At 35.1% G+C, this 10,939-nt stretch overlaps 1 protein-coding gene across 1 annotated transcript; it reads left to right on the top strand.

The window, feature by feature from the left end:
• Positions 1–287: 287 nt before the first annotated feature.
• LOC149251724 (long-chain-alcohol oxidase FAO2-like) lies at positions 288–2,950 on the top strand. Its single transcript, XM_089459547.1, has 3 exons — positions 288–622; positions 714–986; positions 1,086–2,950. Exons 1-3 carry the CDS (start codon positions 317–319, stop codon positions 2,829–2,831), a joined length of 2,325 nt encoding a protein of 774 aa, XP_089315673.1. The 5' UTR covers positions 288–316; the 3' UTR covers positions 2,832–2,950.
• The last annotated feature ends 7,989 nt before the right edge of the window (positions 2,951–10,939 follow it).

Genomic DNA, 10,939 nt, shown 5'->3' with positions numbered 1-10,939 from the left:
CATAAATGTTTATATGGACAAAAATACATCCAGTCCTGAAATATTTGGCCAATATTTGGACATGCAAACACTTCTCAGTTTAGGCATGCCAAGTCTTTCCGCACAGTCACTTGAATTCAATACATTCACCTTTTAAACTACCGCTTTCAATAAAAGAACATCTACAAAACTATCTCTTTCAACAAAGGAACACAACCTGCATGCGCGTTAAGCCCTGCCGTTACGAGATGCTTCAATATATTTAGAAACAGCCATCTCCCTCCTCAGTAAGGGAACACTCGTGTTCTGTTTTAGTTGAATATATATATATATATATATGTGTGTGTGGGGGAGTATATATAAGGAATCTGCAAGATACATACACATACGACAAGCGATAGGAGAAGAATCGAAAATGGAGGAACGCAATGCCCCCGGTGCTGCAAAAACTCACGGGCACCCAATGCTAAGAGGAGGGAGAATCACGTCACAGAGCCATGGGCTCTCTGCCTCCCAAATTAAATCTCTTGCAGCGATCTGCGATACATTCATCCCGTCAGTTCTCCCCCCTAAGGACCTGCAAGATCCGGAGGTCGAATCCTTTTATCGCCTCTCCGGCTCCCAGAATGGAATTCCTGAACAGGTAATTTCCAGCACACTATAAATAATATGATTTTATGATTGTTATTAGTTACTGATGTCAGTAAGTTTGTAATGGGTTTTAATATTTGAAGGTCGCGGAATTAATGGCGAGGCGTGTGAAGCCGATCGGGTTGGTGATGGCGAGATGCCTTCTTTGGCTATTAGCAACGAGACTGGGAACATGGATGCTCTGCGGATCGGCTAGTTTAAAGGAGGAGTTCCCTTATCTGCAAGCATTTTCCGACATTAAGCAGGGCTCGAGGGAGCAGATCATGCTTGATTGGTCCCGGGGAAGGAGATTCGCATTTCTGAAATTTGCCTTTAAGCTCTTCAAGATCTGCTGTGTATTCAGATTCTACACCGTGGTAAGCTTTACTCAATACGAACTGTTATGATTTCACTGCTGTTTTTTGGTTCAAAATTTACGAATTAGAGGAGATTTCACTGCTGATCGGTTTTCCCAGGTGGATGAGAATGCCGAGAATCCAGCATGGAAAGGCATCGGATATTCCCCGCCGGAACCTGAAACAGATAGTGTGGCGAGCGGGCGGCCGTTGGAAAAGGGAGTGATCGATTTGACTTCTGCTTTGCAGCAAGACCTGCCGAGACTGTTTCAAGATAGGGGTTTTACTGTAACAGAAGAAGAAAATTTGAGTGGCGAGAAGAAAGCTTGGAAAGTAGAATGTGATGCCGTGGTTATAGGCTCAGGTTCGGGTGGGGGAGTGGCAGCCGGCGTTCTTGCCAAGGCCGGTTATAGAGTTATCATTCTTGAAAAAGGCAAATACTACGCCCGGGACGATTTAACCCTCCTGGAAGGCCCCTCGTTTGATCAGATGTATGAATCCGGAGGCATTCTTCCCACTAACGACGGTAAAGTCCTCATCATGGCCGGTGCCACTGTGGGGGGCGGATCCGCCATAAACTGGTCTGCCTCTATCCGCACGCCTCCCCACGTGCTCAAAGAATGGTCCAAACAACACGACTTGCCCCTGTTCGAATCCCAGGACTATCAGGACGCCATGAATGCCGTCTGCGGGCGCCTTGGGGTTCAAGACGGATGCTCTAAAGAGAGCTTCCAAAATAGAGTTTTGAGTACAGGCTGTGCCAAATTAGGGTTTCATTTCGAGAAAGTTCCCCGGAATTCAACGGAGGATCATTTCTGCGGCTCCTGCTGTTGTGGTTGCAGGTCGGGAAACAAGAAAGGGGCGGACGAGACGTGGCTAGTGGATGCTGTGGATTCTGGCTCGCTAATTTTAGCGGGATGTAAAGCGGAAAAGATTTTGCGCCAAAAGATCCCAGCAAACGGGAAGCAAAGGGCCGCCGGTGTTGTGGCTACTTTTGGGGCAAAAGAAAGAAGAATATTCATACAGGCCAAGGTGACCGTGGCCGCTTGCGGTTCTCTTCTGACGCCACCGCTTCTCCGCTCCAGCGGCCTCCAGAACCCTAACATAGGTAGAAATCTTCACCTCCATCCTGTCCAGATGGCTTGGGGTTTCTTCCCGGAAAATCAAGAACCAGCGGGCAAACCCCACGAGGGCGGTATCATCACCACCATTTGTAAAGAAGGCGCCAAGTGGGAGCAATCAGGGTATGGCACCATTATCCAGACGCCGGCAATTGCTCCCGGTTCCTTCGCCGCCATGATTCCCTGGATCTCCGGCCTGGATATGAAAGACCGCATGCGAAAATATCATCGAACGGCCCACGTGTTCTGTTTGGCTCGTGACCGCGGCAGCGGAGTCATTGGCGGGGAAAAGGATATCGCCTACAGGCTTGCTGAGCCGGATAAAGAAAATTTAAAGGAGGGGCTGAGGAGATGCCTCCGGATCTTGATCGCTGCCGGTGCCACAGAGGTGGGGACGCATCGTAGCGACGGGGAGCGTCTGATTGTTAAGGGCGCCACCGATGATGAAATCGAGGAGTTCTTGAATAACCAGGGGAAGGGAAGGCGAGGAGTGTGGCCGACCCTTTTCTCTGCTCATCAGATGGGGAGCTGTAGAATGGGCAAAGACGAAGTCTCTGGTGGCGTGGACTGGAAGGGCGAGAGCTGGGAAGTTGAAGGACTGTTTGTCTGTGATGGCAGTTTGTTGCCAACCTCTGTTGGGGTGAATCCCATGATCACTATTCAATCCGTTGCTTTCTGTGTAGCTAAGTATATCCTGCAATTCCTGCGGACAAATTCGTCTCAGGGTTTGACCTGTGGCCACTGAACACGCGTAATGTGATGTGGAAGACATGCATGAAGTGTTAAATTTATTCATAAAATGTTCCAGGTAACAAGGCAGTTGATTTAGTTCCCGTTTAATAAATGATACAAATTTTATAAATATCTATAGATATCTTCGTTATTATTCAAATCCTAATATCATAGATATTTATATCACTGTAATTCAGGTATATATTTTTTATATTGTGATAATGATAGTTTCACTAATGTGTCAATTTCTCTCAATTTTCAAAAATATTTCATAACTTAGAAAAATAATTCCGATATCTGTCTAAATCAAATCTTTTATATATATACCTAATTCAGCCCACACGTAACAACTGTACAAATAAGTCAACTGCATCTGATTCTACAAACAAGGCACTGAAAAAAACTAGTGTGGAGAGCAATAATGTGGCCTTTCATCAATGTTCAGAGGTTTTTAAGGTTAAGTTAAGTTTCCATTGTCAAGGCAATTTTCTTCATTTTGACCATATATTAAATAAATTAAATTAAAATTTTCTTTCATTTGGATTACATAATGAATAAATTAAATTAAAAATCGAATGAGATGGAATGAATTAAATTAGATTCGCCGGGAGCAAAACATTGACAACAGTTTAACATCCAATTTCTTAGAATGTGGAGTTAAAATATTGGGTAGTTGAATTGCTAATGGCCATTTTAATAAAGTTTTATTGAACTTGAAATATTGTGCTATCTCTCGATTAAAGTGAAAATTAGACCAAATAAAAATGTAATCCACAAACTTTAATAATAAATTTTATATATAATTTAACTCAGTGTAAGAAATACAACTTTAAATTAGATATATTTCTAGGAAATTACAACATTAAATTAGATATATTTTTGGGTGATTGAAACTTAAACCTACCAACACAAGGTGGCATTTTCATATAAAGACATGGTAGTGGCATCTTCTATTTATGTTGCGATTCTAAATTAACACCAACTTACATGCTACTGGCTTACAATAATTAAATATTATTCCCAATAAAAATATATGAATTTTCAAATGTCAGATTTTCAAACTTGTTTTAAAATATGTAAATTAAGAATGGTATTGGAAAGTGTAAAGATAGGTTGAAAAGAATAAGTATATCCCTAAAAGTCATCGTAAAAGGTCTGCAGGGTTAAATTCCAACGCATCCTAAAATTTTGCGTTAATTCTGGGTACTGTATTATATGTTTTATTTTCAAATTTGTTTTCCTTATCGGTATTTGTTTTTCTGTAGTTTTATGAAGTTTCTTGAATAACAAGGTTTTCAATTGGATTTACTGCCTTGTCAGGAAAGTTTAACAATTTTTTCCTAACTTTGAAAATTTTTAAAATTTTTCATGAAAATATTTTATTTTTTCCGATTGGAAAGGTATTTAAAAATTTTCATAAAAATATTTTAATGACCAATCTCATTAGTGTAAAAATAAAAGGTGGTTTTTTTGATGGAAAAATGTAAAAATTGTTAATTTTTGGTAACCCAATTGAAAATAGTTCTGAAAATAAATTACTATAAAAAGTTTAAGATTTAATTTATATAAAGAGATTTAAATTCAATCTTCTTTTATTTGTATTTACAAAGAAGTTTAAAAAAAATTGAAAATTGTTTCAATAAATTTGTTCGCCTTTTTAACCAATTTAACTATGCTTTTGAAACTTTTCCAATTTAAATGAACTTTTGAATAATTAATGATGCAGAAGTTACTTTGTTCTTGGATCATCTAATGAACCATCCAATTTCTTCATTGCACATTAATTATTTTTTACATTACTATTAATTATTTTTTACATTACTATGATTTTAAAATGTGATTTTTTTACATTACTATGATTTTAAAATGTGATTTGCAAGTACATTCTTAGATCAAAGAATTTAACATGATTTTAATCTAAAAGGTGATTTCTAATTATGATAATGATGATGATGATGAAGATGGTTAACGTCCGCTGAGACCAAATAATGATCTATCGGACCTAAAAAAATTTAACATGAATTTAACATGGCTATGCATCACTCATATTATGAAATTTGTTAAAATTAAAATGTAGATATAATTTAAATAAATAATTTGAAATAAAATAAATCTCAAGTTTTTTATTTGTTATTGTTATTAAAAATATTTTGTAAAGGTTAAATTTCTATCATCTTGTTATTAATTATTTATAATTAATTTAACGTTTTGAAAAAACTATTCTAAAAGAGACACAGCTAGACTATACATATTAAATTTCTTTTATACAATGCTCTACTTCTAAATTTTCAACATTTACTGGTTGTAAATCTTTTCCCATTACTGGATTTTTCAAGTTTAGAAAATTTTACTTAAATCCACCACATAATTTTCAAAAAATTCTTTGTAATTTTATTACTCATAGCCACTGAAATATTTTTCTAAGTTAAAACACTAAGAATTATATTTCCTAAACCATAAGAATTCTATTTCCTATTTAAAACACTAAGAATTCTAGTTAAAATATTAAGAATTCTATTTCCTATTTTCTCTTTCCTCGAAATTGCAAAATAGATTTTAAAACTATAGAATTTATTGAAAATTTTGGAAGATCTCTAATGTCATTTTCATTTCTATTTTTTTTGAATAATGTGCCTCTTAGAACTTCTAGAACACCAAAGAGGTCACCAAAAGGGAAAAACTTGTTACTAAAATCATAGTGATATGGAGGTGATGTTGGATCAATACTACTATCAATAATGATAAAAAATCACATGTTAGTGCTCAAATTCCTTTCTTCAAAGGGGAGCAATACATCACCAATACATTTTGAAATCAAAGAATTTAACATGAATTTAAGATGGTGATGCATCACTCATATTATAAGAGTTAAAGTGTAGATATAATTTTAATAACTAAGTTGAAATGAAGTAAATCTCAATTTTTTTATCTATCATTGATATTAAAAAAAATTGTAAAGGTTAAATTTCTATCATCTACTTATTAATTGGTGATAATTAAATTAAAAATTTGAAAACCTTATTCTAAAATAGACACACTTATAGTATTATGTATCAAATTTATTTTATACAATACTCTGCATCTAATTTTTCATCATTTCTTGGTTGTAAAGCTCTTATTGCTGGTGTATTTTTCAAGTTTTGAAAATTGTACTTAAATCCACCAAGTAATTCTAAAAAAACTCACCGTTTCAAGTTTTTTCCTAAGAACCACTAAAATAGCTTTTGAGTTGAAACACTACGAAAATGTTTTCCTAATTAAAAAACATAATGTTTTTTGGGTCAAAATTGCAAAATGGATTTTAAAACTATAGAATTTAATAAAAATTTTGGAAGATAATGCAGGAGCATCCGTCAAAGCTTATACCACTCATGAGTCTTATTTCAAATTTACTAAAGGGAGTGGGTTCCCTTAATCATTTTATTTATTTTCCTAAATTTAGTTGAGTTTGAGGAAATTTTAATTGTAAATTTATTTATGGAGAATATGTAGTGAATGTAGAGATCTTAGGGAGAGTTGAGTAATCCTAGGAAGAGTGAGGATTTGAGGGATTTAAAAGCTTCATTTAGGATTTTGTTTGAGAAAAGAGTGGAGCTGAAGAGATACTTTAGGAGAAAGTGAGAGATTGTTGAATCCGTATTTGTATAAATTGTGATCTGCGCTAGAGGTTAGAGAGTAGAGGTGTGTGTGAGTGGGATATGACGAAGGGCATTTGATTGCATATCAGGCATGTGAATTGTGTAAGTTCTTGTGTGATTATAAATTAAATTTTGGCAGAGTTTGTCAAGAAAGAATGTATGTGTATTTATGTAGATTTCTAAATTATTGAAGGATTTGAACGTAAAATTTGGTATCTTTCTACACCTCTCTAATTTATGCGCACGAATGATCAAACCCCGGATGTTTTATTCTCCCTTCAAAATAATTGAAGTTAATTGATTTACATGTTGAAAGCTCGGTTTTCTTTGGTATAATGGGCTTGAGGTATTGGAATACTCTGGGCAATTAACTGTGGAAGACTAAAAGCTTTCTGCACCATATTTTCCTTAGAATTGGGCCGCAAGTCTGTTGTGAACCCTTAATTGTATCAGGTGATCTCTTGAGTTCCAACATTGGTTAACAGTGAGTAGAAGTAGATTGTTTATTGATTAAGCTACAAAGGGATAATAGTGACAGTCTAAACATAGCGGAAGTGCAGAACACAGTTTCCTGACGGAGAAGGTGAGATCGTTGTGAATCGTCTAACCGGAGAGGTCCAACAGATCTAACGGTTATTGCGTGCCAATAAGTGCAGATGCTAATTCCAAAACCGGACGCGATAAATTATAGAACTGAGTTAATAGCTCAGTTAATCGTGACCGTCTGTTTGAAGGGGTCAGATCTGACAGTAATTGCGTCAGAACATGCACACAGTTTAATCTCGATTTCGGATGCGATATTTTATGGATTGTGATTTAATCTAGTTGAGTTCCGGATCGATTAAAGCCGTTCATTAAGAAGGGACGAGATCCGACAAATATCCCTCTGGAAGATGCACGTTGTTTAATTTAGAAAACAGATGCGATAAGGTTTGAACTGGAGTTTAATTAATTTGGGATCCGCGCAAGAGGTCGGGTCTGATAGTTTAATTAAACAGGGGTTTAATTGTTTAATTTCAAAATTTGTGTAACGGGTGCAACTTCACTTCATTAAAGATGTATACGTGGGCCCATAACTCATAGGTCCACGCAGAATTTTGAAAAGATGCAGTTTCGCTGCATCAAAGTGGTATCAGAGCAGGAAAAATCTTTGGAATGATCAAAAATACATTTGAGATACCAGCATGTTAGAACAATTAAAGCAAAATTAGAGCACAAAGGATATTGAGATCAGAATGGGGAAACAGTGAATCCTCTGGTGAAGGTCTGGTAAGAATATTTATTTTGATTATTTTTATAGAGACTTGTTTTGAATGTCTGAAGAACAACAAGGGAGTGAAATTTTAGAGGGGAAGATGTTTTCCTTAGAGGCAGTTGAAATTTCCATATTTGAAGTAAGTGCTTAGTAATGTTTAAATGTAAGTTGATTGAATTATTGGTTTTGAATTTAAAGTCAAATAGAAGAGTGGTTTGCTGTGGCACTGAAGTCATTTAAATGATTTGAAGAATTTTGTGGAAAATTGAAGAATGAATGAAGATTGTTTAAGTATTGTTAAAGACAATGATATTGATGGTTGAAGGAACAGTTAGACTGAAGACTGGATTTGATAGATCTGAAAGAAGAGCCACTACAAGGATTGAAATTTGAAATTTGTAGAAGCCAGACAAGATTTGCTTACAAAAACATTGTTTAAGTATTGTTAAAGACAATGATATTGATGGTTGAAGGAACAGTTAGACTGAAGACTGGATTCGATAGATCTGAAAGAAGAGCCACTACAAGGATTGAAATTTGAAATTTGTAGAAGCAAAACAAGATTTGCTTAAAAAAACATGGTCAAAATAAATTTGTAGTTTCTGTCATGAATTTTATAAATATTGTTGAAGTTCAGATAGAATCTTAATTGATCTTAAAAGTTGAAGTGTTCATTATGAAAAGTAATATGGGAATTAGTTTTAAGATATCTTTGAAGAAAATTGGCAGGTTTGGAAGGATATTTGATGAATCTTGAGGTAAGATTATGCAGGCCAAGGGAAGTAGTAAAATTGCTGAAAGATAGAATGAGCTATAGCAGCATCGTAGCACATGAGCTATGTTAAAGAAGATGAAGCAAGAAGAACTCTCAGATGAATAAAAGGTGGCAGTACCCAACAGTAAAATGAAATTACTGAAGGTAAAGGGAAGTGAGCAATTGAAGATGCAACAACCAACATCTTTGGAAGTTGAGTCGGAGTGCTCAAGGAGAAGAAATGGTTCTAGTGCAGAGAACCTGGAAAAGAAAGAATACCAAAAGGATGATTTGGTATGGCTAACAACTAATAGACTTGTTTCACAAGAGAGAAGGTCTAGTTGCAACTCACCAGTGAACAAGGAAAGTTCACCAAAGGAAAAATTGAATTTGACTATTGTTAGTCATAACAAGGGTACAGAGGAAAGTCACAGACAGAGAGAAAAGAGTGCCAAAGCAGTTGGACTCAAAAGAATGAGTAAGGAAGAAATTGACATAGAGGTGGCTGAGATAAAGACAGAACTCAATCATTTGAAGAAGATGATACAAAAAGGAATCAGAGAAGAATGGAAACAAGGATTTTATGTGGGAAAAAGAGTTAAGTGGCCTGTCAGGGAATTATTTGCTGAGAAATTAATACTTCGAACAGTTGAGAATGAAAGAATAGAATCCATTTGTGAACCAGAGAAAGGACCTCTCCTTGGAGAAGGATAAAATGATGAAGAGATGATCTATACATATCATCATAAGAGAAAGGTACTGGTAGCATCTTCACAGACAAGAGAGTCTCATATTTTTGGAATTAATTATTTGTGTGAATGTAAATTTGCAGGTATGAAACCTAATGAATTTGAGCCCGTGCATGAAAAAGTGAAAGAGGCAGAGACAAGAAAAACACAAAAAGAGATTCATAAAGAATTTCAAGACTTCAATTGGTGGAGAAAATTAAAAGGTATAGGTGAATGGTTGTGTCTTCTCTTATTAAAAACTTATTGGATCATGTTTGAAGGAATATTAACATGGATAGAAACCCAATGGAAAATGGATAGAGAAAAGGAAATAAATGCATTGCAGATTTGTGAAGTGAAGAGAAGAGAAGCTGACACAGAGAACTCAGCTCAAAAAGTTAAGTCAAGGAAAACTTTGAAGGATCAAAGTCTTATCATAGAAGAGAGAAAGACATTATTGTCTCGGATAAACTGAGTGATGGAGAGAATTATGTAGAGCAAAAAGGTATTCTACAAACCTATGATGAAGTTATCAAGCATAGTCAAGAAGCTGCAGTACAAGAAGTATTCTTTGATGAAAAAGAAATCAGAGATGTTGAGGAAGAATTTCTCAATAACTTAGTGAACTATCAGAATAGTTCAGAGAAGCATGAAAATCTGATCATTGAGGCTTCAAATGAAGAGCCTTGTATTTTTGAAACTTATATGTTGTGTATGTTTCCAAGTTTGACAAGTAATGAACGACAATTGGACAATGTGCTTATGCATGTTGATGAAGAAGTGAGATTACTAGAAGAAATGGCTGGATTAGAAAAGTATTTTGAGCATGTATTTAATAAATTTGAGAATAATGGCATTAGTAGGGAATTTTTCATAATTCAAGAAGCTGAAAACAATCATATGAGAGTTTGTAACCAGAATGAAGCATCTTCAGTAGAGAATCAAGATAGAATTATTATGGAAAACGTGAAAGAATGTATGATGATGTTGACAGATACAGAAGTTAAGGAAATTTGTGATTTTGAAATTGATTATTTTATTGAGTCTGTAAACCATGAAGAAGCTTTAGAAAAACAGAGTTTTGTTTTTGTTATATATGAAGATGAAACAACATCATTTTGTTGCAATGGTATAAGTACAGAAGATGAAAGGATACTTCATAATGATATGCTCCAAGAAATTCTAGCTATTGCATTGTTGTTGAATGATAGTATTGTATCAGAACAAGGAACACTGTGTAATGCAGAGGGAAGTGTTGAAATCAAATTTGCTGACAGTTTCATAAATTTTGTAGAAAATCAACATAAAGACGTGATGACAGAATTATCTGTGGAGAAGGGAAAGCATAGTAATTTTAAATCTGACAATTGTGATGGAAATTATGTTTTATAGAGGAAAGAGGAGCCATATGTAAATGACATGTTTATTGAATATGAAGGAAGATTTAATTTGCTGGAAACGTTATTAAGTGAACCTGATGATATAGAGGAAATGATTGTCTTTCAAAGCAATGAAGGGGAAGCTGTAAAGTGCAACCAACAGGTTGTAAATGAAAGAGGTGAAGTAAAATTAGACATAAATTTCATAATTTCTATGGAAAAAGAGAATGAACAACAGTTGCTTGATAGTGGAGTTCAACTAAGGTCCATGTGTTTCAGAAAGGTTGCAAAGTGTAAAGAGAAAATCGAAAAATTGTGGATGAAGAAGTCAATCAAGAAGAGAACCAACGAAGAAGGGAAATTAACA

Source organism: Pinus tabuliformis, chromosome 7 (assembly GCF_031772625.1).
Source record: "Pinus tabuliformis cultivar Carrire ecotype Pingquan chromosome 7, CPIR1, whole genome shotgun sequence".
Classification (NCBI taxonomy): domain Eukaryota; kingdom Viridiplantae; phylum Streptophyta; class Pinopsida; order Pinales; family Pinaceae; genus Pinus; species Pinus tabuliformis.
The sequence above is the reverse complement of the archived record's forward strand: the minus strand, read 5'-3'. Positions and strand labels throughout refer to the sequence as shown.

Coding starts and splice junctions, on each gene's coding strand:
- LOC149251724 (XM_089459547.1), top strand. CDS start 317: ATGTGTGTGTGGGGGAGTATATATAAGGAATCTGCAAGATACATACAC. Junction 623..713: donor AGAATGGAATTCCTGAACAG/GTAATTTCCAGC, acceptor TAATATTTGAAG/GTCGCGGAATTAATGGCGAG. Junction 987..1,085: donor TATTCAGATTCTACACCGTG/GTAAGCTTTACT, acceptor CGGTTTTCCCAG/GTGGATGAGAATGCCGAGAA.